This window comes from Marmota flaviventris, chromosome 9 (assembly GCF_047511675.1).
Source record: "Marmota flaviventris isolate mMarFla1 chromosome 9, mMarFla1.hap1, whole genome shotgun sequence".
Taxonomy (NCBI): domain Eukaryota; kingdom Metazoa; phylum Chordata; class Mammalia; order Rodentia; family Sciuridae; genus Marmota; species Marmota flaviventris.
Window position 1 is genome coordinate 105,361,531 of NC_092506.1, and position 27,021 is coordinate 105,388,551.

A 27,021-nucleotide genomic window follows, 5' to 3' on the forward strand; every position below is an offset into this window, starting at 1 on the left:
TATTTATTTTTTTTTAGTTTTTCGGTGGGCACAACATCTTTGTTTGTATGTGGTGCCGAGGATCGAACCCGGGCCGCACGCATGCCAGGCGAGCGCGCTACCGCTTGAGCCACATCCCCAGCCCCTGAACTTCTATTCTTGCCCCCTCTCATCCTCACGGTGATAATATTTCAAATGCATGTTGTTTCAAGGATCCTGGAGGGTACAAATAGTGCATGATTGTCCTGTGCCCTCAAAGAGCTTAACAGCTTAACTGGACAAGGCAGTCACATTTACAAAGATAACACAAGCTAGTTTATGTTGAGCCAGAGGAATGACACAGTGATTGGGAAGGAAATTTGGAATTAAAATTAATAACCAGGAAGGGTTCAAAGCTGTGAGACTTGAATTAGTCTTCAGGAATGTAGAATTTAGTTATACAGCCGATAAAGACCTTCTAGGGGAAGGATTAGATATGAGCTAAATTCTATAACTAGAAATGTGCAAGGTACATTTTTGCTTGCCTTTCAGCTTAATGTTGTACTTAATAGATCTTGGAAATAGTTCTTTGTAATTAAGGGGGATTAATAGTAAATTGTTGTTTTAGTTCTTGTGTTCAGAGGTTACCAAGTGTTTGTGATTTCTCAATACAGTTTTATCACAGCATGTGACCTGGAATGGTAGAGAGACGTGGACTTCATACTTGACCCTTTTTTTTTTTTTTTTCTGGGATCCATTCCTATTCTGAGAAATTTGATACTGAAAAATACTAAGTTGGAAAACCATGTAATTTGAAGCCTCCATTAATAAAGCATAAACTTTATGAGATCTTCTTTTTTACCAAGTGGAAAAAGAGTGGTTGAATTCACGTTTTCCCCTTTTAGTAGATATAGTAAGAGTGATTTTATTGACATATGTATTTTTGAGCCAGGTAGTACTCAGAGTTGTTACCTCAATTTGACCAAATTCATTAAATATTTCAGATTCTGAAACACTTTCTCTCATTGCAATTATAATTTAAAAGAAGGTTAATTTTCAAAAGGGACAAATTCTACATGGATATGAAATGGGTATAATTGGTAGACAAGTATGAAAGAACCAGATGTAGAGTTTTGAAAGGATCTGCTTAAGTGAGGAAGATTTCTTCAGTGATATGAACTTGAAGAAAGAAGTTGTTTAGTAGGTTGATTATCTAACAGTTTGAGGTAATTTTTACAGGCAGCAAAAGGTAAAGATTCACATCAGTCAGAGTTACCCTGAATACTTTTGGACTAAATTCATGGGAGAAAAGAATTAAGGCCAACAAGAAGGTGGTGACAGTCCAGGCATGCATTTCATCTGGTGTTCAGATGATAAGATAATAGTGTGGATGTTGGCTCTGTTGTGGTAATTAGGATGAAGAGCCCTACCAGAGTTAATGCCTGGAAGAATTTTGGAGGTACTGGTTCTGTGCTTTTGAACTTCTCCTGGGTCATAGTTAGCTACCTCCCCTTAGCATTCAGGATCCTTGGAGCCTGTTAACATCCTGTATTTTCTGGGTCCTTTTGTAATTTCACACAGTTTGATTTTTGTTTCTTGATGGTTCCTGAGAGCTGAACATATGTAGACAAGAGTTAGGCTGATGTAGAAAGTGTTTTGTGTCCCCTGTGATTCAGATCGCCTCAACCTCCCAAGTGTACTAGTGTTGAACAGCTGTGGAATAACCTGTGCAGGAGATGAAAGAGAAATTGCTGCCTTCTGTGCTCATGTGTCGGAACTAGATCTTTCTGACAACAAACTCGAAGACTGGCATGAGGTAAAATTTTTATAATGCTGAGTTTTGGCAGTAATAGCTGTTGTATTATTATTTATGTTGTAATGTGTTCTGCTGAATTCTGGTTCTCACTGGGATTCTTGTCTATATGTTTCAAGATAAATAATTGACTGTATTAACTACTTATGATGATTTCACAGTTAGTTTTGTTACTGCTAACTTTTTTTTCATCAATGTGAAAAGCACTGAGGAACTTTTTATTCCAGGCATCAAGAGGTTAGTGAATCTACAGAGATCTATACTGCTTACAATGCATTAAATTTTTGTTTCCCTAGTTTACACATCCTACACTTATTCTCTACTTCTACTTCAATTTTCGTTACTATAAATTGATATAAAATTGCTAGAACTTGAGCTGGGTATTGGTGACATGTGCCTGTAAGTCCACCGACTCAGTTGGCTGAGCAGGAAGATCACAAGTTCAAGGCCAGCCTTGATAACTTAGTGAGACCCTTAGCAACATAGTGGGACCCTATCTCAAAATAAAATGTAAAAAGGACTGGGATATATCTCCGTGGTTAAGTGCCCTCAGTTCAATCTCTGGTACAAAAAAAAAAAAAAAAGGTAAATAAATAAATTAAAAGAGCTGGGGATGAAGCTCCATGGTAGAGTGCCCCTGGGTTTAATTCCCACTACCTCGGGGGAAAAAAATTGAAATCAATATTATAAAATATTAATTCTTGTTATTGAAATTTATTTTAAATATTTTAGAACTTCTGTTATATTATCATGATCCTCTGACAGTTTAATACAACATGTCTTTAGACCTCAGAGTGATTCTAAATTAAGTACACAAATAATAGATAACATTGTCTTATTATTGTAGATAACATCACTCACCTAATTGTAATATTCCTGATGAGGGTACCTTGAAGAATAAGGGGAAAACAATTCTTCCTATTTAGTTCATTTTCCTGCTTTAATTTAGGCTCTTGTATTTTGCTTTGACTACTGGAGAAGTTTGCTAATGGGTTTTCCTGGGTCTGGTTGTATGCTCTATTTTTCCATAGTGCCACCACAGACTCCTTTCAGTATATGAATAATGATATGACACTATTGTATGAAGTCCCAAAAAGCTTTTCAAAGCTTTTTGATGTTTTGAAACCACAGGGTCTGAACTCATTCAGCATGGCCCTTCATCATATGGCCCTTTGCAGTGTTTGAAAATTTATCCCCATTTTAGCAATATACTTTTTACAGCCCATGATAAGTTCATGACGTGAAAAACTTCCTTGCTTCTATTCCTTCTGAACTGACTGTGCTCTTTTACCTCTTGTCTCCTTGGCCACTTCTATTTTTCCTTCAAGACTTGACCCAAGTTGCTGTTTCTCTGAGGAAATTTTCCGTGGTTTCTCTCAGCTACAGTCCTATGATTCCAGAGCACTTCACCATACTGCTGTGAAAGGATTTATCACAGCATAGAGTAATCACTTGCTTACCTGTTTTCCTACTAGACTGTGAGCTTATTTCAAGTGGAGGTTTTTATCTTTTTTATTGTCAGCACCCAACATACTAGGTGGCCAAAAAGTTTGTTGAATGTGTTAATGAATAAATGATTATATCTTAAGGATTGATCAAAACCACTTGCTCTAACTTTTCCTGTAATCTCGAGAAATTCCCCTAAAATGTTAATGCTCAGTCTGCTCAACCAGACTTGCTGATAAGATTAATAATTGAAGCACTTTGTAAATATTGAATGCTATACAAATCCTAAGATGGCTTTCTTGTTTAAGCAAAAAATCTGTCTATAACCTAGTTTGTTCAATCTATTTCATAATCTTGTTAATCTAGTAACTACTCTTGGTTATATTTTCTGCTTTTATTAGATTTTTACTAAAATTCTTTGGGTATGTTTCACCTGACTTCTAAGTGATTTATTAATATAAGCAGATTATAGGACTATTCTAAGAATTTTTTTCCAGTTGTACATTTATTTGTTCGAAAAAAAATCCCTGTTTGTGCTTTTATTTACGCACTTATCTAAACAACTAGTATAGTTCACTATTGGACTAATTGTTATCTGTGCCTTCTGGGTCCTTTGAGATACCAAATTGCCATGCACGCTCTGTCCACACTGCACAAATACAATAAGAATGATCTTGTTAATCCTCCTCTGTGATTCTCCTAAGTTCTGTACTGGTAAGATTTGTGGTCTGTGTTGGTGACAAGTCAGACCAAATCTTCTTGTGAATCAGTTCAGCTGCTATGGTCCTTGCCGAATCTCTAAACTTGTTTCTTTGGGAGTAAAATTTCACAGGCTTTGTGCTTTGTGTTTTGGCCTGCACTGTGATTATGTACATGAGCTTTTGCTCACTAGTAAGAACAGTTTAATAATGGTATAGTTGCCACTTCAGAGGGAAGATGTATATAATATGGATTAGAGCTTATACTAAGTAATTCAGCCTTTCCTTTGCTTAGATAAAAATCTGTATTAAATATTCCTCAGGTCACATTGATCTATAGCCAGAGGCTCAGCTATTTATTTGTACTCGGCACTCAGTTTTTACATTCCTATATGTGTTCAGTAGTCCATCTTTAGGCAATTTTTAAGTGATGTTGGTTGCTGCTGTTTTCAACTTTCCATTTTCCAGTTTATTTTTGTTTTCATTATTCCTTTATATTTCCTCCTTATTTTTAACTGTAGTTGATCCCAATCTTTAGAGTATGTAGAGATCAAAGAGATGGAAGAAATATTGAGAGTAAAGGAGTATTGATTTTTAGCCTTGATTAAACTCTTTGCCAGGCTACAGAGACCTCATAGGTCACTGTTTTTAAGACATTACATTTCAACCCCATTACAATCTATATGTCTGATTACCAGAAAGATCATTTGTCCCTAGCCATTAACTAAGTTCACCTCAGCCAGTATTGATAGAGCAATGTGGAACAAAATAATATAGTAGGTTCTTTCAGTTTCTGAATGGTCACTAATGTTACGAGTAACTTCTTTTGTAGTTTAAACTGTTGGCTGCTATAGATCCAAAGGCTAAAGTGAAAACAAGTGAGAAATGTAATACTTTTGGAGGAAGAAAAGATTTGCCACCACCCTTCTAAAATTGGGCACTTAGGTATATAAAAAATGCATTTTTAGTGATTGACTTTAATTTTGGGCTGACTAGAATTTTGTCTGACATTTCCCAAGGTATCTCCTTTTTTTTTCTTTTCCTTATCAAAACCATTTTATAAAAGAAATTAAACCAAATAGTTAAGAGGAGGGAGGGATTAGCTAGTCAGGTGAAGTAGTGAATAGCTTGGGTATAAATTACAGATTGTTATCTTAAAACCCTTTCTTCATTTTTCTTAAATCTTTAGTTTCTTCCTTTTTATATGCCACAGTGGAGGATCCCCTATTAAGTCACGGGACTGTGGAGGATTAAGGGGTGATCTAAGTTCATTTCCATGTTTCTGCAAATAAGCAGACTCACCTTATTCCAACTGGAGGAATCATTTTTATTTTTAGAATTTAAAAAAGGGAAGTTAATATACTGCTCTAGAAACTCAACAAAATGTTTGTCAGCCTTTGCCACTAGGAAATTTTCCATCATAGTACATTTATCTGTGTGATGAATATTATAGTTTCCTGAATCTTATCATTGATTTGAGGTAACCCCAAAGAACTTTTTCATTTCTGCCCTTTAAAGAGAAGATATTTATTTCTATCATACATTATTTTCCTGCTTGAATTATGAGATCCTAGTCCAATTTTATATTTTTAGGATATACAAGTCATTATCCTAAATCTGCGTTCTCACTGTGCAGTAGTGTAGACAGACTGTGAAGATTGTATCACATATCTATTAGTTTTGGGAAACCTCCCCAAGAAATTGCTTTAAAACCCTTAAGTTATCCATTTTTTTTACTATTTTCCTCTTTGTTAAAAAATAAAATATTATATGGAGATGTTTAGCGTAGGGCTTATGTTTTATTTCTATTTAACTAGATTTGTACTATAATTAGTGGGTTTTCTTCATGTTTTAAATGCTTTAAAGCAATTTTTACTTTTTTAGCTTTAAAAGAAGTATGGCCGGCCATCATCTTTTTAATGAAAATCTTTCATATTGTTAATATTGAAGTCATAGAATATAGTAAAGGGTTGGTCCCTGAATGAACTTTTTAACTGTGTTATAGTCACAGACTAAACTCCAAATTCTGGCCATCTGTTGCACAGATGTTTGGTACCATTTGATTACAAAAGGGACCAAACAAGAAAATATGTGTGGTTGGTATAAATTCCTTACACTTTAAACAGAAGCCTAGTGTATTTTCTCTAAAAGGCAGCTCATTTCTTTGTTTGAAAAATGAGAACAAAAGTGGCACTCACTTCAAAGGGTTACTGTGGGGAATAGATGAAATAGTGAAATTCATGAGGAACTTTCCCTCTGACTTCTCTGAATTTTCTTGGAGTTAATCTACTCTGACTGATTTTAGAGCTCCTTGAAAATACACAGTTGATCTATTGTAAAGTACAGATTATTTTTTCTTTCTCCCATGGTTCTCTACTTTTTATATACTTTTAGTATTACCTCCATGAGTTCTGAAAAGAAACATATTCAGGTTCCAACCCTGTAGCTGGTCCCCTCTGTGAACCTTCTTATTCAGTGTTCATGGTGGAAACTGGGAATCTGTGTATTTTAAAAATTCTACCAATGATTCTGATGGCTCAACAAGGTTGAGATACTGGTTCATACTATTCTTATCATATTAGTATTAGTTACATGTATTGAATGATTTTGTGTTACTAGTTTATTTGGTAAATGTTAGGTGCTATTAGTATTAGTTACATTTATTGAATGATTTTGTGTTACTAGTTTATTTGGTAAATGTTAAGTGCCTTGCTGTCTCTGCTTTTATACAATTTGCATGTGATTTAGTTTCAAAAAGATATGCCAATTGCTATGCTGAGTACATGACACATGTATCTCATTTAATGTTATCAGTATTCTATAACATAGATGGGTACTGTTTTCCTCATTTTATGAATGAGGAAACAGATTTGGAAAGGTTAAGTAATTTATCTGAAATCACACAGCTAGGAATTGTTGGTAGCTGGTGGCTCAGCAGTAGAGCGAGCGCTCGCCTTGCACATGCAAGACCCTGGGTTCGATCCTCAGCACCACATAAAAATATATGAATAAAATAAAGGTATTGTGTCCAATTACAACTAAAAAATAAATATTAAAACAAAAAAACAAAAAACTAATCCTAACTACTGTTTTCTATTCCCTTTTTCATAACTTTTAGATCCACGCTGCCTGGCTGTTTAATGCTTAATACACTTACTGGGCATTTAACATTTATTTCCTGCTTGTTTAAGCCAGTCCTTTGCATTGATTGTGCCACCTACTCTTCAATTGTCGGATCATTTTTTTTCTGGTTTTATTTGTGGTATATTAGTTGTAGTCTATGGAAAAAATATTGTTTCTGATTTTTGAATTCCAAATATGATATTTGGGACTTAGTCAAGTTATTTAATATCTATGAGCCTCTGTTTCCTCATTTATTAGAATGAAAGTAGTCTTGTAAGTTCTTCTGAGAATATTATGAAATAAACCATATCAAAGATATTAATATTGTGAGGAGCAAAAAGTTATGTTCAGTCATTTGCTTTTTTCCCCTTCTTAGCTACCAGGTCGCTAGCTAAATCATTACAGTGATGACTGTGCTTTCTCTTTTTCTATACAGTTATGGATTCTTTTGACTTTTAAGTACAGTTTGGTATATCTTTCAGCCAAAATGAAACTTTTCTAAGTGATTGTGACTGTGCAGTCAATTTTGAACACATGAATTGTTACCAGGTGGTTTAAAAGAAACCTTTAATTACCCTTAATGTTGTGCTGAGAATGAAAGAAGATATTCAAAGACAATTGCATGATCCATTCTCAACTCTTTAAAAATTTATGGCCTAGAATGTCATCTAAACTATCTTTTTATCTTTTTCTCAAAGAGTACATCATTATAGAACAGAGTCAGAGACCTTGCTAATGGCGACATAGGAAATCTTTGTTTTGTGCCATTGTGTGTGTAGGCTACTATTTCATAGGATGAGATTAAATTGTTTGCCAAGATTTGTTGAAATCACTTATGCTGCTCTGTGGGTACCATCACTAAGTAGGATCCCTGAGGTAAATGTCCCTTTGCCTGGGGACCCTCTCATTTAGGCCTTCTTGAGTATGATTGCTGTTTAAAAGCTCTGATTACCACCTGATATGCCTTTCTTTTTTTCTCTTTCTCTAGGTCAGTAAAATTGTGTCAAATGTTCCCCAGTTGGAGTTTCTAAACCTGAGTTCCAACCCTCTGAATTTGTCAGTTTTAGAAAGAACATGTGCTGGGTCCTTCTCTGGGGTTCGCAAACTTGTCCTCAACAACAGCAAAGCTTCATGGGAGACAGTCCACACAATCCTACAGGAGTTACCAGAGTAAGACCTGAGAGCATGGTGGACAGGGAGCTATGTTTCCATCTGTGTTAGTACATAGAATTACTGCTGATCTCCTGTCTCAGAAATACTAGATCTGTAGATTGAATGGAGAAAGAGGTTAGAAAAATTAAGTAATTAGAAAAGGGTGTGAGGGTAATCTGGTAGCATTTCCAGTTGAATACTTGTTCAGTGTTGAATAGCACCAAGACATGGGATATGTCATCCTTTGGCTAGAAAATACCCCTGAGAAGCACTTATCACTTCTAAATCAGCTCAGCCTTTCTCCATTTTAATCTTCTGATTACCCGATTTAAAAAATTTTGCCTTAGTCCTTTTTGTTGGGAGGAAAAAGAAAACCATAGAAAATACATTAGCATTTAGATGATTAAATGATGAGAAATTGACCTGCTATTCTTTTCAAAAATTTAAGAAAGAAATTATACTTTTGTTTTTCAGTTTAGAAATGTTTTATTTTTTGTTTGTGTCTATCTTTGTTTATGCTTATAAGTTTGCAAAAGATGTAGTCTAAAGAAATACAGTTTCTTTGGCTAAATATGGAAATTATCAAAGCCCTTCAGAATCTCATACTACTTACTGTGTTTTATTTTGTCATTGTCATTCTAATGAGATTGGTTTCCTCACTGCATCCATCTTCCAGCATGGTACTGAATGAGCTTTTAAATCCCATTCCACTTAATAATCAGGTGACCTTTGATAGGCTACTTAACTTTGTTGAGCTCAGTTTCCTGGTCTGTAAAGTGGGCATAATTATTTTTACCTTACAGAAACAGAAATGAAATAAAATCTATAATGTTCCTGATACAGGGCCTGATACAGGACAGAGATTCAATAGTTGTTATCATTTTCAATTTTAAATATTTTTATGTTGTTTTTGGAATTTCCTTTTATCTCCTCTAAACTTATACAAGTCCACCTCTCTTTCAAGGCCATACATTCTTCCCTGGTTATTCCAACTAAAATTTCAACTTCATTTCTGTATCAATCTCTATGCAATTAGTGCTGCTTAATTTAGCATTTAATTTTTTAAGCACAAAATTAACTTGGTACTAACTTATATCATTCTGTTTTACATACTTTAGGTTTTGTCTTCCTAGCTATACAGGGTATTGAGCTTCAAGAAGACATCTTTGTATTTTCTCTATTATAACTACCAGAGTATCACATGTACTAGGCACTCATTTATTTATTGAATGAATAAAAATAGGCATAAGGTAGAAATGAAATTGCTTTAAACAATGAAATATTTCCTTTTCTCTTTGCAGTTTGGAGGAGCTCTTCCTGTGCCTTAATGACTATGAAACAGTGTCTTGTTCTTCTATTTGCTGTCATTCTCTTAAGCTCCTACATATAACAGACAATAACCTCCAAGACTGGACTGAAATACGCAAATTGGGAGTGATGTTTCCATCACTGGATACCCTTGTCCTGGCCAACAATCATTTGAATGCTATTGAGGAGCCCGATGATTCATTGGCCAGGTTGTTTCCTAATCTGCGATCCATCAGCCTCCACAAGTCAGGTAAGGTACAGGCTTGTTCTCATTCTATATGCAAATTGATCTGAGCTTATGCATAAAATGCAATGAAAGTGTATTTTTTTCAGTCATAGCTCTACCTTTTTATAGGATGAATTTTCAACATGACATGCAGGTTGCCTGTTGATTGACTAAATTTAAGACATTCATTTTCATAAATGTTCTGGTAAATATTAAGTGGCCTAGCATTATATTAGTAATTTATATTTTATACATTAAAGAGGTCATGCTATGAAAGGGGTTAAATAAAATTGATGAATTGGTTAGTAAAAGACTGAGTAAAAAGAATTATAAACTAGATCATTTATTTGGGCTTAGGGTATGGAATTTTACCTACTATGCCTTTTCAAATGCTCCCTTTCTTATGATCTGTAATTGTCAGTGTATTACTATTGGATCCTATGTATTATAGAAATGGATATATTTAGCCTATGTCTTTTTTAAAAAATATTTTTTAATTGTAGATGGACGCAATACCTTTGTTTTATTTATTTACTTTTATGTGGGGCTGAGGACCGAACCCAGTGCCTCACGAATGCTAGGCAGGTGCTCCTCCACTGCGCTACAACCGCAGCCCTAGCCTATTTCTTTTTTTAATTAATAAACTTAATTTTTATGAACAATTTTAGATTTACAGCAAAATTGATAGAAAATGACAGAGTTCCCACATACTCACAATCTTCCTCACTATCAACATCAAACACCAAAGTATTAATTTGTAGTATTTCAGTTCGTGAACTTACACTGATACATCATTATCTAAATCCATAGTTGGCATTAGGGTTCACTCTTGGTGTATATTATTATACAAATGTATAATAACACATATCTACCATTGTGTATTTTACTGAACAGTTTCACTGCCTTAAATTCCCTCTGCTCTATTTATAACCCCTAACTCTGGAAAATTGATCTTTTTACTATCTCCAGCATTTTGCCATTTCTAAAGGGTCATATATTTGTAATCATGCAGTAGTAGCCTTTTTAGATTAACTTCTTGGACTTAGTAATATGCATTTAAATCCTTCATGTGTTTTCATGACTTGATAGCTCATTTCTTTTTATTGTTGAATAATACTCTATTTTCTGATGTACCTCAGTTTATCTATCATCTTCTGAAGGATATCTTGGTTACTTTTGAGTTTTGACAGTTAAAGGAAAGCTGCTCTAAATATATATGTGCAGGTTTTTGTGTGACATAAGTTTTCTACTTGTTTGGGTAAATACTAAGGGCATGATTGCTGGATCATATGGTAAGAGTACATTTAGTTCTAAAAAAACCCTGCCAAACTGTCTTCCAAAGTGGCTATGTCATTTTGTATTCCCTCTGGCAATGAATGAGAGTTCCTGTTGCTGTATATCTTGCCAATGTTTGGTATTGTCAGTGTTCTGAATTTTGACCATTGTAACAGGTGTACTGTGGTATCTCATTGTTTTAATTTGAAATCCTCTTAATAACATGATAGTGAACATATTTTCATATTCTTACTTGTCATCTTTTTAGGTATTTTATGCATTTTTAGTTGGGTTTTTCATTTTCTTATTGTTGAGTTCTTTATATATTTTGCCTTGCAGTCCTTTATCGGAAGTGTCTTTTGAAAAAAGAAAAAAAAGTCCTCCCAATCTGACTTCTCTTCTTATTCTTATGACATTATTTTTCATCCTATTTCTTAAACAAGTAACCTATAACACAACAACAAGAACAACAACAACAAAAAAACCCATAAACTTATTTCAATTCACCATGTAGGTACTGGATAGGAAATAAATTTGAATGGCCAGTATTTTGTACAAGGAAGCTAGTCACTTTACAGTTCGACACACCTTGCTCTAACTCTGTTCTTCCTTCTGGGTGGAAATGCCATTATCAGTGAAGAGGACAGTTGTGACTTGGGATAGTTTGTTCCAGAGTCCTCCTAAGTTATTCCTCTGTCTTTACCTTTACAGATGGTCATCAGAAATAGGAAGGGACTTTTTTGTTCTCTGAAATGATTATCCTATATTGTAAAATTGACCACTTCATTATCACAGGAATATTTTTTCTATTTGGAAGTCCTGCCTGACTTGGAAATCAAATATTATCTTGGATGATACATTTGCTCTCAATGAAAGAGGCAGTTTAATTTTAGGGCTAAAAAAATCTTAATGTGTTGCATGTTCTCCATATTCACAGATTCAGGTTTCTTGCTTTTTTTGTTTGTTTGTTTGTTTGTTTAATAATGTGTTATATCTATTTCCCCTTTAGTTTCCTTTTTTTTTGACCTTATCCCATTTTCAGAATTTTTCAGGTAAAAATGTGAGAATGACAACATTACTTCTGATCCATGAATCTGTAAAGTAAAATGAGTTGGTAATGTCACTTTTTTAAAAAAAATTATGTAATCATGGCATGCATCCTGTTTATTGAAATTACCTGTGACCCTGATTATATAAGCCATTTTGATAGAATCAGAAGAGAAAAGGATGTTGAAGAACAGGGCTGTCAGTCCTTGACCACTGAGATCACAAAGACTGGGGAAGTTTTTATGGTATCTTACTGTATTGGATAGGGAAAAATTGCAGGCTCTCCAATTTATGATGTTCTTAACATTTCATAAATTATTAATAGAAATGCTTTCTTTTTATGTTTAGCTTCTTATTTGTGTTCTTTTCTGGATTAACTTAAACAATATCTTTCTTGAATTAGGTTTGCAGTCTTGGGAAGACATAGACAAACTAAATTCATTCCCCAAACTTGAAGAAGTGAGATTGTTAGGAATTCCTCTTCTGCAGCCATATACCACCGAGGAGCGCAGGAAATTGGTAATAGCCAGGTCTGTTGTCCTGATTTCTTTTGCCTTCTTTTCACAGGGCCTTATTGTTTCATTAAAGAGATGGTGCACTAATTGGGGATAGTGCCCTGTGAATTTATCCGTCTCTTGAGCAGACTGTGCCTAAAGGAGCTGCTTCTGTAGCTTCCAGTCTTGGATAAAAAGGAATGTAATACAATGGAGAAACCACGGAATGCAGTTATCCTGCTGAGGCCACTGAAAAATTTCCTCACAAATCTTTCTATTTTTATGCTTTTCAATACTAGAATATTTGAAGTCCTCTTTTGGGTCACAAAGTAAAAGTCTGTATGATGGGGAATCATTTCTATTATAGTTGTCCTCATTTTCTCTGTTAACCTAGTGGTTACTTAAAGTGCAAATACCTGGAAATTGAGCTATTCAGCAGCAGCTGTATTTTCTTCTTGAATATATATTTACGTAAGTATGATTACCATCATTATTATCTTCTTCCTCTGACTCCCCTGCATTTCTTGTCTCAGACACTGCCTCAAAGACTACTGGAATTTCCCACAAGTGTGTATTTTTTTTATGAACCTTCAGAAGAAATAAAATTTTGGCTGAAATGGAAGGGACCATGGAGCTTTGCTTTATTCTCTTTGTGCACTGCACATGGTAGTTTTGAAAGAGAAACAGTAGGCTTTAAGGTTCCCTAAAGAAGAGTGGTTCTTTAAACAGGATATTGATCTTTCTGACCGACTAATGCCCCACAGAACCTCCTGCTTTACAGTTTTTAACATACATATTAGTATCTTCTGAAGAAAGAAATGTCAGCGTATTTTTCTTTAAAGAGGAGCAAGTCTTGAAGAAGACTCTATGCTTTATTTTCTTTATGCAATCTTTTGAAAATATAACAAATTAATTCCTGAATTATATAGCCATATTGTACTAACTCTTCTCCAGACCAGTACTATTTAATATGGTGTAAAATTTTACACCTATAGGTGTAAAATTCAGACAGACATGTTTCAAGTGTTCACAGACACACATGGCAAGTGGCTGCCATATTAACACAAAGAGTGTTATGGGTGTAAAATAGATACTGGATTTCAAATAATTTATATGAATAAAAGAATATAAAATAGCTCATTAATTATTTTGTAACCTTGAGTACATGTTGAAGTGATTGTATTCTGGATATGTTGGATCAATAAAATATACTATTAAAATTAATTACACCTATTTTATCTTTACTTAAAAAAATGTGGCTACTAGAGAATTGAAAATGACATATGTGGTTTAAATTGGACAGTGTTCCCTAAAGTCTTACTTGAAAAATGAGGTAGGATTATGAAAGGTTAATATCTCATCCAAAAATCAGACTAGATTTTTTGGCCCTTTTTTATGACTTTAGTTTATGTTGGTATTTACATACAAGCAAAACTACACCAAATGTGTCCTTTTAAAAGAATGAGACTGGGCCTCATACCAATTATTTTATTTCTAAAGCTAAATGTTTTTAGTGTCTTAAAATGTCTTTTTGGTTTTCACTTACAGATTGCCATCAGTTTCCAAACTTAATGGCAGTGTTGTTACTGATGGTGAACGAGAAGACTCTGAGAGATTTTTTATTCGTTATTATGTGGATGTTCCACAGGAAGAAGTGCCATTCAGGTAAAAAGGGGCTCTAATCAGGATAGCAAAACACTTAAGAGGTTGAGCAACTTAAGAACTATTGTTTTAGGGCAAAATCAGATAATTTGTGATTGACTTCTTCTTAAAGTACTTCAGTGATATTTTTTGTTGTTGTTGTTTTTTGTTTTTTTAAAGAGGAAGAAACATAAAAGCAAACCAGTTTTATCTCATTTGTACAGTATATTTGTTTTAGCCTTGCATATGTGATAAGGATGATTGGGTAAGCATTTGACAAATTCATTACTCCGTACTTCCAGTCTGTTACAAGAAGAAGAAATACATAGAGAATTGTTTTCTGTCCCTGATGGTATATTTACCCTGCATGCCTTTATTCCTCTGCATCAGTTCGTTTAATACAGGGGCACATTTTCACCTACACCAAAATTGATTTCTTCATTTATATTTCATTTGTTTGTAGGATATACTAAGTTACGCAGTTTAGAAGATTTGGCAGATGTATAGTAGCTTCATGGAATATGAGAAAAGCACTGGAAAATAGACTCTTAAGGAAATATTAAAGGAATTAGGATGATTGAAGAGAAATGAAAAGAAATACTCAGGGCTACATTAGTAAATACTGTCAAGTGTATAAAGAGCTGATATCTATTGTTTGGTGAAGAACTACTTTTAATACTCTGTTCAGGTAAAAGACAGTATAGCAGATGTGATATAAGCAAATATCTAGGAAAAAATATCTTCAAAAATAAGTTTCTAGGTCTTGGTAACAAAAATCGGTTATTAAAAAAGTTACTTACTTTTCTTAATGACTTTAATATGAATACCTATTTGACAAGAGGAGTTTCAGACTAACTGTATAGAATTTAGGGCTGAATATGAGTCAAATTAATTGGACCTTCTGGCTACAAACATCTATAATTCTCATTCATTTTTATTCAACATATCTGTTTGTTCCCCAAACAGATATGTTGAATAAAAATATTTTATTTATAGAGATTTTAAGGGGATTGATATTTCTGTAAGGCTCAGCCAGTTCTGTGTAAAAAGATTTTGTGATATTATTAATAGTGTTTTAAAGTCTAAACATTGAAAAGAATTAGACAAATTAAGTAAAAATCTTAAAGGAAACTTTTAAAGATTAATAGCACAGCCATGTACTAGGAAATATGTATGGATAAAAAGGAATGTAATACAATAGGGAAACCGCGGAATGCAGTTGTCCTGCATTACTGTATCTTTCAATGCAATGTCAACATATTAAACCATGTGAAAAAAATTAGGTTAAAAAATGGTCTAACATCTATAGTTGAATTTGGTTCATCCTAAGATATTAATGGAAGAAATAGTATTCTGGCTTTGAGCATTAATCCTTATAGTTTTTTAACTTCCAGTCTGTTATAATAAAGATATAAAAAGAGAATTGTTTTCGTTCCTGATAGTGTAATTATCATGAAGTGCATTTATGCCTCTTTACTAGTTGGTGTTCTTGAATGCAAGTCATAGAAACCACGTTTGATTAACTTTAATCTAGAGAAAATTTTATTGAAAGGATATTGGATATTAATTAGTAACCTGAAAGAATTATTAGGCAGAATTAAGAATGAGGCTTAGGCAGTGTATTAATTAGCTTCCTGTTGCTGTGAGAAAATAGTTAGGATGAAAATATTTATTTTACATTGTGTCTGGAGCTCCTCTGGTGAGGCAGAACATCACAGCAGAGAGTACATGGATGGAACAAAACCACTCACTTCATGGTGCTGGGAAGCAAAGAATTAGAGGAAGGGGACAGATACAAAATATACCCTTCAAGGACACTCCCCCAGAGACCTACTTCTCCAACTAGGCCTCACCTTCTAAAGTGTCTATCACTTCCCAGTAGTACCACCAGCTGGAGACCAAGCCTTTAACACATGAGTCTTTGGGGAACATTCTGGATCTAAATTATAATAGGTATCTCAACTTCCTTTAGCATAGAACATCATTGAGTCTGATTTTGATCATCTAATACCTCAGCTACTGAAAGCAACTTTTGCATTCAGAATCTCAACAAACAGGTAGAACTAAAATTGCTTTTCCTTGCTAGTCTAAATCACTCAGAATCTACTTCTGTACTTATTTCCAGTGTGTTTGACCATATAAATAGCCAATGTCTTGTAATTCTTTTGGTGTTTTTATAATTAAGCCCATAGAACATGCTGTTATCTGATGTTAGGGAAGCAGAATATATGTGAGGAACAGTGAAGCAAATAGGGAATTAGTTTACTTTTGCAATGGAATTCCTTCACACAGGGAATTTTACTGCTTTTTCAAGCAAGAGAGGTACAGCTTCATCAGACAAAAGAGGGTGCTACCCTGCTAGCAAGAAGACCTAAATGAGGATTCAGGGTACTCCCAAGTAATAATCTTCCTATGTACCTCCATTTCAGTTCTCTCTCTTTTCTCTTTTCTAACTAATGCTCAATGTTCCAACTTTCATATAAGAGTCTCAATGTGGATTTAACTGATTTGAATCAGTAACTTGGAGCATCAGACCTTGTGCATTTTTTTTTATGACTGCTTCAACTCTGTTATAAAAGAAAAAGGATCCTTTTCTTAATACTACCCAGGTTTTAGTCTGTGCCTTAGGCCTAATTTATAGGATTTTGACCTTAATTTCTTTTATTTAAACTATTTTGTACCCATGGAATGGCAGGTGCTGTGCCTCATAGTCTTAAATTCTTTATGCCCTTCATTCTTGGCAGCACTTTATCAGTCACATGCACATGACCACAGATGATGATTAGTTATTTTACTACTCCATGTCAAGGACTTGCAGAAGGTCTTCCCATGAACACTAGTAGCCCTTTCTAGGCCAGAAGCCAGTTCCAAGTTGCCCTTAATCACCTGAGGGTCTCTTGCCTATAATCTACTCCCTCATACCAATTTCTTAATACAAACAACAGAAATCAACTTTGGCCAACTTAAATAGGATAGAAATTTGATAAAAGAATAATAAATACTGTGTAGCTTACAGAATTGACAAGATTGGGGTATTAAGCCTTGGCAGTATTGATGGAAGCAAGGCACAGCCAAGATTTCTGTATTTCACTTTATGAATAATATGCTTCTGATATTGATCATTAGTTAGTCACTAGCAAGCTGCTGGACTTCATGGCCTTCAGACGTTTGTAGTCATGCCTTTGAATTCTTGGTTCTTTATCTGTTGGTAACAGTCTTGGTTAGACCTTGTGCCTTTTGCTTCTCTGAAAGATTTAAAACTCCAGGTTTGGGTCATTTTCCCATGTTCTTGCTTTCAGGGAATAGAGAAAGAAAATATCTACTCTTCAGTTTTTGAATTCTTTTCAGGTTCCTACATCTCGTGTATTTTGGATTTTTCTACCTCAATCAGAAGGGCATTCAGATGCCAGATAGGCAAAGTTGACATCTATCTACTACAGTACCTATTCTCTAGTGATTTTTCATATAAGTCTCTTGGTAGAATTATCCATTTGCCCATCAAATATTTTTCAAACTCTTGTGATGTTCCAGGAACTGTGTAAGGCACTTTAAAGGAACTATAACAGCATTCATGCTTATGACAATAATAAGTGATGAATAAGAACTCAAGAATTTTATTAAAACATATTCATTGTGAATTAAGAATAGTGATATCTAAACAGAGTATTAGTACTATGCTTATTATTTGTCTTCCAAATTATATGCATAATCTTTCCCTAACATACTAATAAATAATGAATAGCACAGTACATAGTCCGTAAAAGGTAGAAATTTGACTCTTTAAGTAATTCAGTGTCTCATACAGAATCACATTTCAGCTCCAGTTTCTAGGAAGTATGGAGGTTTCTGTTTATTTTGGAGGAAACATTTCTTTTCACTTGACCATGGATTTTCTTTTTAAAATCAATGTTTGACTCAATTTTCCTGTAAGTGCTAACTTCTACAACATCCTTCCCTTCTTTTGATTTCATGAACTTTTCCTTTTTCTCTCTTTCCTATCTTGTGCCTGTTAAACATGAAATAGCTCTACTTAGATGTACGTAAAAAAAAAAGTTACTCAAAACATCTTTGAGGGCATGAATAAAAGAGTCATTATGCTCAGCTAAATGTCCTTTGTGGTAACAGAATTATTCTGTGAGTCAGTTGGATTAATCACATCTGTTTCTATGAGATTAGTCATTTTGCCAGTGGAAGTCTTTTAAGAATGATCCAGAGATGTACATATTCTGTTTTCCTATCTCAGAATAAAATGTTTGGGGAACTGAAGGGAGATTATATATATATGTGGGGGGGGGGTTCAGTGTGTCTTATAAGAGCTTTAGAGTTTCTTACAGGTGCTCAATGACCTTGTTATTGCTTTCTGGTAGGTGGTGCTCTTTAGCCTCCCTACTGTTGCTGCTTTTGATAATAGGGACTAACCCCCAAACTGAACAATCAGCCATATATTTCATGTTTACTTATTTTGTAAAACAACCGAAGATGAAAAGTCTATGTTTTCTGATTCTTGGCCTTTGGATATCATAGTGTTTCCTTTTCCAGGCAATAGGCTCTTGCTTTTAAAGGCTTGCTGTGCTGTCTTTTATTGGCTTGTGTAGCAGTGGTGTGCTGTTTTACAATAAATTCAGTGTGTGCTGCAGGTGGTTGAAAAGATGTCCTTGCTGAGTTGGTGATATTTCAGTTATTAGAGCCTTATGCTTTACTAGGAGAACTTCTAGGAAATAACTCTGTATTCTAACTGGGTTTTAGAGGAGAGTTTAATTTACTCACTGAATACCTGCTGTAAACCATGAGGTGCTGAGCCAGATGCCGGAGATGAAAGGACAGAACAGCAGTGTCTGCTCTCAAGAGGCCTGCCATCTGGGCTGAGCTAGTGGTATTCTCCTTTGCTGGGTATTCTTCAGCTTCCCGCCTCTAAAGGTGGAGTTACCCCAGCCTTCGTTTCTGGACCTCTTATCTTCTGTAGTTATCCTTCATGTGTGTTTAGCCAATCCTGTGGCTTTAAATGCCTTCTGTATTCTAATAATTGCCAAATTTATACCGCCAGCCTTGACCTACCTAAAAATTCCAGACTAATATTGCCAACTGCCTACTCAACATTACCACATGAGTGTTTAAACCCATTGTGTCTAAAATCATACTTTGACTTTTGGTACCCTTCTTTACCCAATGCTCCGCTACCGACCTGCTCTTCTGCAAGTCTTCCTTCATCTTCCTTAACCACCGAGCCATATCCCCAGCCCTTTTCACATTTTTATTTTGAGACAGGGTCTCACTGAGTTGTTTAGGGCCTTGCTAAGTTGCTGAGGCTGGGTTTGAACTTGCTATCCTCCTGCCTCAGCCTCCCAAGGCACTGGGATTACAGGTGTGGGCCCGCACGCTCAGCTCAGATTTATATAATATTTAACAAACCCTTTCCTGCTGCTCCTCAGATGTATCAAGCACATGTCCTGCTTAGGCTTCTCCCCCAACCCCCTTTTGGAATGCTCCAAGTTTCTCCCCCTCAGAGACACATTATTAGAGATTTGGTCTCTGTCCACCCTATCTAAACATAGCATACCCTATCTCCTATAATTTTCTTAAACTACTTTTACATTTCTTATTATTATCTAAGTCAGGCTTGACTTATGTTTCTGGTATATTGTCTGTAAGCTCTGCAGAAGTAGGGGTTGTTGCTGTTCAATACCTCGCTTTCTACCTGGGGCTTAGAGCAGGGCCTGATGTATAGCAGAGTTCAGTATGAACACTGAATATTTGTGTTATGTTCCAGGATCATGAAGGAGGGGGACTTAGGTCTGCTGGAAGAAGATTCTTTCCTAGAAAATGATTGAGTTAATCTGGTAAAGGTGAGGAGAGAATATTCTGGACAGATGTGAGTACTTGAGAAATAAAGGTGCAGAAGGATGAAATAACTCCTCATGTGTAGTCATCTGTAGCAATTTGAAGTGGAAAGTAATGGCAGATAATGTTGGGGAGGAAGGTAGGCACCAGCTCAGACTATTAAATATTTTGGCATGCCATATGGGCAGAGGAAGACTTTTTCTTGTCTTTTGTTAAAAATTTCAAGTGGGGAAGAAAATCCACAAGAGGGGATTTTGGTTTGTATGTAGAAGGAGAGGCTGAGAGCGACCCATAGTCCTAGTCAAGAACTGAGACTTTAAAGGAGGATGTGTGTGTTGGAGGTTGCTCATGTCTTTTTAGAGAGGTATACAGTAGGAGTGAATTTCTATTACTATTGAATTGGAAGTAGTCCTCAGAAAACACATGCAGGTCTACTTGTTTTCTGATATTTATAGCCTGGATTTCTCTAGGGGTATATAAACATCGTTTAGAGAGGAAGAAACCTTCACGTTTATGGTTCTGGTACATGTTTATTATTTTTGCCTTGCCCTGTATCATATGTCTGTCCACACTGCCTTTATTTATCAGTTTTTCCTTGATTTTGTGTTAGCTTTATCTCTTCATTTCTTCTAAGAGATGGAATTTAAATAGCTTCTTTAGTACTCCACTAATACACAGTCCTTCTGTGTTTAATTTCAAGAGAGAAAAGTAAAAAAAAGATACAACTTTTGTTTGAGAAATCAGCATATCATGTATCTTTGAGTGCTTGATGATTTCTTTTTGTTTTGAGAACAGTGGGACAGAGTAAATACATTGATTTGGGGTGTCTGTTTTTTCAGACTTCAAAATTTTGCTTTTCATAAAGAGGAGTTTTAAGAAGTATAGCTTTAATAAACAATTGTTGAATGGAATAGAAAAAATCCTCTTGTCAGAGACAAAGTGACAAAGCCAGAAACAGGTTTCTTAAAGGCCTTTCTTTGCCTTTACTTTCATTTGGTACCTTACTTTCTGTTTGTCCCTAGGAAATCCTTCTTTATGATGCCAAGGATTATATTAGGAATTCCTCAGATGCTTACTTGATTGTCAGTAGTGGTGTGCTTTTTGAAATATGGAGAGTGTGCTTTTTCCTGCTTAAGACTAATGACTTTTCTAAATAGAGCTGATTGTATCTGTGTTATTGTGAGAGCAGGGCTGCAGCCTGTATTTGGACACCACCTCAATGAAGGCTCATTTTGTCTTGGATGTTGGAGAAATCTTAGTGTGCTGTGTCCGTTACCTCATATTCCTTGCAGACAGAGGACCTGCTGTTGTAAAGGAACATTCCTACACTGGACACGAATCTCCTGGGGGTCTCCATGTTGCCAGGCTCCATCATCCTCTGACAAGGGCCGTGACACAGCACTCCTCACATTCAGCTGCCAGTCTGATGAGAAACAAAAGGGGCATTCTCCTTGATGCACTATGGAGAGCTTCTGAAATGTTAGCTTTCCCTGTTGCTTACTGCCTTTGTCATTCCAATGACCTTGGACTTCATTTTGACTTCTTGCCACTTTCCCAGCCCAGCAGAAGATAGGCGGCCTTCCTAATCTTGATTAGGGTTATATATGAGTATTTGAATGTACCTGCAAAGGAAAGAGAGAATGGCAACCAGCCCTCCCAAATCGTGCTTTTTGGGGGACATTTTCTTTGCTGTCCAAACTTTTGTTTTGGCCATGGCAGAAAGCCAGTTTTATCTTTTTTGTTGTTTGCTTTTTAGAATTAAAGAAAAAAATTGAAAAATACTGAGAATAATAAAATAAGAACATTTATATTCATTCCAAGGTTATTTTTAATTAAATAGAAATAACATTATAATGATAAAATTGAAGTACCTTTTGACTTCTACTGTCTTTTTCCTTACTCCAAAAAATAACCAGTGTAAGAATTTAATGTATTTTTTATACCTCCACTAAATTCAAAGTAGGATTTTATAATTCTTTGTCAAGATATATTATAATTTCTTCCTTTGTAGTTTTTCAGTCTGGTATTTTCACTTCATATTGTGTTGAATAGTGTCAGAATTTGATGTCAAATTTATCAATCTTTTATAATTTATTCTTTTTTTAAAAAATTTTTACTTGTAGTTGGACACAATACGTTTATTTATTTATTTATTTGTTGTGCTAAGGATCGAACCCAGTGCCTCACATGTGCTAGGCAAGCAAGTGCTCTACCACTGAGCTACAGCCCCAGCCCTACTTATTCTTAGTGCATCTTTTTAAAGGAAGTCTTTTCCCTTCCAAAAATCATTTAAGATAATCTCTTAATTTTTGGTTTTGAAAGATTTTACATTGATGACTCTGAGCCAGATGGAATTTACTTTTTTTGATAGTTTCAAATAACGATCTGAAGGTTCTCCCTTTCCCACCATGTGGATGATTTGCATTCACCAGTATTCTGTATTGCCACCTCTGTCATATGTCCTATTGTTTATATATATATATATATATTTCTTTTTTCTTTTTGTACTGGGGATTGAACCAAGCGGTGCTTACCCACTGAGCCACATTCCCAGCCCTCTTTATTTTTTGAGACAAGGTCTCACTTAGTTGCTTAGGGCCTCGCTAAGTTGCTGAGGCCAGCCTCGAACTTGTGATCCTCTTGCCTCAGCCTCCCGAGTTGCTGGGATTACAGGCATGTATCACAGGTATGGCTATATTTCTTATTTTCCTATTAAATTAACTGTTTCATCTAGTTTTAAATTATTATAGTTTATCTAACAATATGTCTTCAATGTCATTCCCTATTGAGAGATTCTTGCCAATGAAAAAATATGCTATATCAGTATTTATCTCTTCTTTTATTTCTAATAATGTTTATTTCTGCCTTTCCCTTTTATCTTGACTAGCCTTGCTAAATGATTATCTTTTAGTAATATTCTTTGTTTAAATACTTTTTAGTTCATATTTCTGAATTTTGACAGATAGTACAGTAACTATCTCCCAAAATCTCATACTCCTCAAACTTTCTATCGGACTCCAGTCCTCTGGCAAACACTAATTTTTTTCTGTACCTGTAGTTTTGACTTTTCTAGAAAGTCATGTAAGTGGAACTTTATAATATGTAGCCCTTTATTGGTTGAGATTTTATTGATGTAATTATAAATTTATATGCATTTGTAAAATATAAGATCCCATGTACCCTTTCTCCAGTTATAACATTAATACAATATCATAATCAGGATTTTAATGTTGATACAATTGATCCTGTTTGATTTCTCTGGCTTATACTTTGTGTGTACACGCACGCTCATTTTAGTTCTATATGTTTTCTTGTATGTATAGGTTCATTTAATCATAATTTAACCATATAGAGGGCATTTGTAAAACATCTGTATTGGGATTTTAGTTTTTGTTTTTACAAATAAAATAATCTATGAATATTCACATACAGGTTTTTATGTGAACATAAGTTTTCATTCCTCTGGGATAAATGCTCAGGAGTGCAATGGCTGGTTTATGTGGTAATGCTGTTTAGTTTGGGTCTTAGGTCTTCAGTATATTTTGAGTAATTTTAATATATGATGCCAGATCAGGGGCCATCTTCATTCTTAAGCAGCTGGGTATACAGTTTTCCCAACACCTCATTCAATGTTCTTGGCACCCTTATCAAATATGAGAGCTTGTTTCTGAGCACTCTGGTTCATTGACCTATATGTCTGTCTATATGCTAGTACCACACTATTTTGATCACTGTGGCTTTGTAATACATTTTGAAGTTAGGAAGTATGATTCATCAGGGTTTTTTTTTTTTCTCTCCGTTTTTAGAATTGTGTTGGCTATTCGGGGTTCACCAAGATTTCATATGAATTTTAGTCTTTTTACCACTAAATATGTAGGGTCTTTTGTTCATGGGCTTTATTAGATTAAGAATGTTTCCAAGATTTACTTTTTAAAATTGTGAATAGGTGTTAGTCAAAAATAGATTTACTCAAAAGTTTTCTCCATAAATATCATACCAATTTCTTTATATAGTGAATTGAATTGACTAAATTTTTTAATGTTTAACTAGCCTTGAATTCCCAGAATAAATCCTACTTGGTATTAGACTTATATTGTAAATACTACACACACACACGCGCGCGCGCACGCTCGCGTGTGCGCGCATATATATATATACACACACATATATATGAATTAAAGAGAATTTGAGTTGCTAATATTTTGTGAAGAATTTTTATGCCTATTCATAAGGGATATTGGTCTATGATTTGCCTTTCTTATAATGTCTTTGTTTTGTTTTAATATTTGGATACTGCTGACCTCATAGAATAAATTTGTAAACATTCTTTCCTTTTTTCCTAGAACTTATATAGAATTATTATTATTTCCTTCTAAAATATTTTGTAGAATTTATCAGGAAATTATTTGAGCCTGATATTTTCTTTGCTGGAGATTTAAATTATGAATTGTTTATTTGATAGATACAGCATGAGTCATGTTATTTGTTTCTTCTTGAGTGAGTGTTAGTAGCTTGTGTCTTTGAAGTGCTTTGCTCTTTTCCTTCTTAGTTATTGAATTTATAGATATGAAGTTGTTTATAAAATTCACTTATTATTAGCCCCAATGTGTGTAAGATCTTTAATGATGTCCCCTCTTTTAGTCCTAATATTGGCCTTCAATCTTTTTTTGATCAGAGGTTTATCAAATTATTAACCTTTTCAAAGACCAACTTCAGGTTTCATGGTTTTCTCTGCATTCAGTTTCATTGATTTCTATTCATATCTTTCTTAGTTCCTTCCTTCTTCTTGTTTTGTGTTTAATTTGCTCATCTCTTTCTAGTTTCTTATGCCTAGATCATTGACTTGAGATCATTCTTCTTTTTTTATTATAAACATCCAGTTTTATAAATTTCTTTTTAAACATTGCTTTAGGTACATTCTATAATATTCTACATATTGATTTGATTCTATATATTATCTTTTTTTGTAAGTACTGGGGATTGAACCTGGGGCACTTACCACTGAGCTATATCCCAGCTCTTTTTATTTTTTTGTTTTAAGACAGAGTCTTGCTAAGTTGCCAAGGCTGGCTTTGAACTTGTGATCCTCCTGCTTTAGCCTCCTGAATTTTTGGAATTACAGCAATGCACCACCACATCTGGCTGAATCAAAAAGGTTTTTAAATTTCCCTTGTGACTTCCTCTTTGACTCATGGGTTGTTTACAAGTGTGTTGTTTGTTTCCCAGTATATGGAAATTTTATAGTTGTCTTTTTGTTGATGATTTCTAGTTTAATTGTATTACAGTAAGAGAATATTTGTTGTATTAGTTCCATTCTTTTAAACCTGTTGTGGTATATTTTAGATATTTTTGGTTTAGTCTGCATTCTGAAGTTATTGGGTGTGTGCTTCCTGTCGATCAAGTTGTTAGTGATCTTCTGGTCTTTTAAATCTTCGACAATTTTTTGTTCTGTCATGTACTGAGAGGAATGTGGAAATCTCCAACTCTGATTGTGTATTTGTCTGTTTTTAACCTTTTTTCCATCAGTTTTTGCTTCCTGTAACTTCTGTGAATATATCTGTTTTTTTAGATACATACATGTTTAGGATTGTTATCCTTTTCTGCTTGAGTTCACCTCTCCCTAATGTTTTTGCAGTTGTCTCTAACCAGCTTCCCAGATTCTTGGTGTGGGACAAGCTCTTATAATGGATTTTAGAAAGCCTGTCCTGCAAGAATTACAGAGATAGTACAGATCTAGTCATTGAGGCAGCAACTGACTTATGCCGTAACTGGTGTGGCCAAACTATCTTTTTTACTTCTTTTACCTAGACCCATTGCTCTAGAGAGGTATCCTTAGACAGTAGAACTTTTGCAGGTTTCTTTTTTTTTTTTTTTTTTTTCATCATTTCTCCAAGCCATCTTCACATCACCCAAATTCTACCCCTGCTTCAATCAGTAAACCTGGCTTAAGTTTCCTCTGTCCTGTGGACTACTTTTAATCTCCTTTGCCTCATAGGATCTGAGTTCCTGACTGCTACTGTCTGCTTCACATACCCAATAACAGTTTAGAGTCCAGTATTTTATGATCCCAGCTCTTTGATCTGTATTGCTATTTATTTTCTGGCCTATAGAGATGCTCATCATTTTTAAGCCTGCATTATATCTTCTTGGATTTGGACATTTTTATATTTCATCCATTTTACTCTGAGTTTGGAGTAGAAGTACACTAAAATATGAACTTATAGAACCATTTTGTCCAAAGTCCTAATGATAATATAAATGCAGATTAAAGTCATTTTAAACTGCTATGTGTTACTCCATCATCTGAATAGGTCACATTCTATTCACTCACTAGATAATTTTGATAAAATTTGATTTCAAGAAATAGCAAGTTGAAACATTGTTCCATAGCTTCATCTTGATGGAAAACTATATGAAAAATACTAAGTTCAGTTCAAAACACTTTGCTACATGTAAAATGTGAGAATAAATAATTCTGAAGGTAAAGAAATACAGACCCCAAAGAAGACAAGCAGGAAACATCTATGGCTTAAGCTAAGTAAGAGAATGCACTTTGAGATAGAAGATCATAAAGAGAAAAGAAAAGAGAATTCAGGAGTGAATTTTTAGGACCACCCACATGTAGATAGTAAAAAGAGAAATAAGAGCTCATGAAAAGAGATTGAAAAGGGACATTTGAAATGTAGGAAGGAAAAGAGAATTTCTAAAACAGTATTCATCATTTTAGTAAACCACTAAAATGATGAGAACTAAGAAAAATGATAGCCTGAGAACCAGACTTAAATTCTAATTTCTACCCTTCTTTTCACTAGCTATGAGACTTGGGGTTAACAAACTAAGTCTCAATTATTGTATCTGTGATGATCTCTAAGGCTCCCTCTGCCTCCAAAATGTGATGTTTATGGGTTTTAATGGATAGAATATTAGACTATGAGAAAACTATTTCAGGAGAGTGTAATATCCCAGTTATAGAATGTAAAGAAGGTTTCTTTGATGCACCAT

At 34.6% G+C, this 27,021-nt stretch overlaps 1 protein-coding gene across 4 annotated transcripts in view; it reads left to right on the forward strand.

Moving 5' to 3' along the window:
• Positions 1 to 27,021, forward strand: part of Tbcel (tubulin folding cofactor E like) — a 53,565-nt gene that overhangs the window by 19,072 nt on the left and 7,472 nt on the right. For 3 of the 4 annotated variants that reach the window (XM_027930553.3, XM_071616783.1, XM_071616784.1), the window contains exons 3-7: positions 1,635 to 1,774; positions 8,027 to 8,208; positions 9,492 to 9,748; positions 12,450 to 12,576; positions 14,089 to 14,205. In XM_027930553.3, the coding sequence (XP_027786354.1) occupies positions 1,635 to 1,774; positions 8,027 to 8,208; positions 9,492 to 9,748; positions 12,450 to 12,576; positions 14,089 to 14,205 (823 nt within the window). Of the gene's footprint in view, positions 1 to 1,634; positions 1,775 to 8,026; positions 8,209 to 9,491; positions 9,749 to 12,449; positions 12,577 to 12,934; positions 13,012 to 14,088; positions 14,206 to 27,021 lie in introns of all 4 variants that reach the window. The other variant, XM_071616785.1, reaches the window with a different exon arrangement.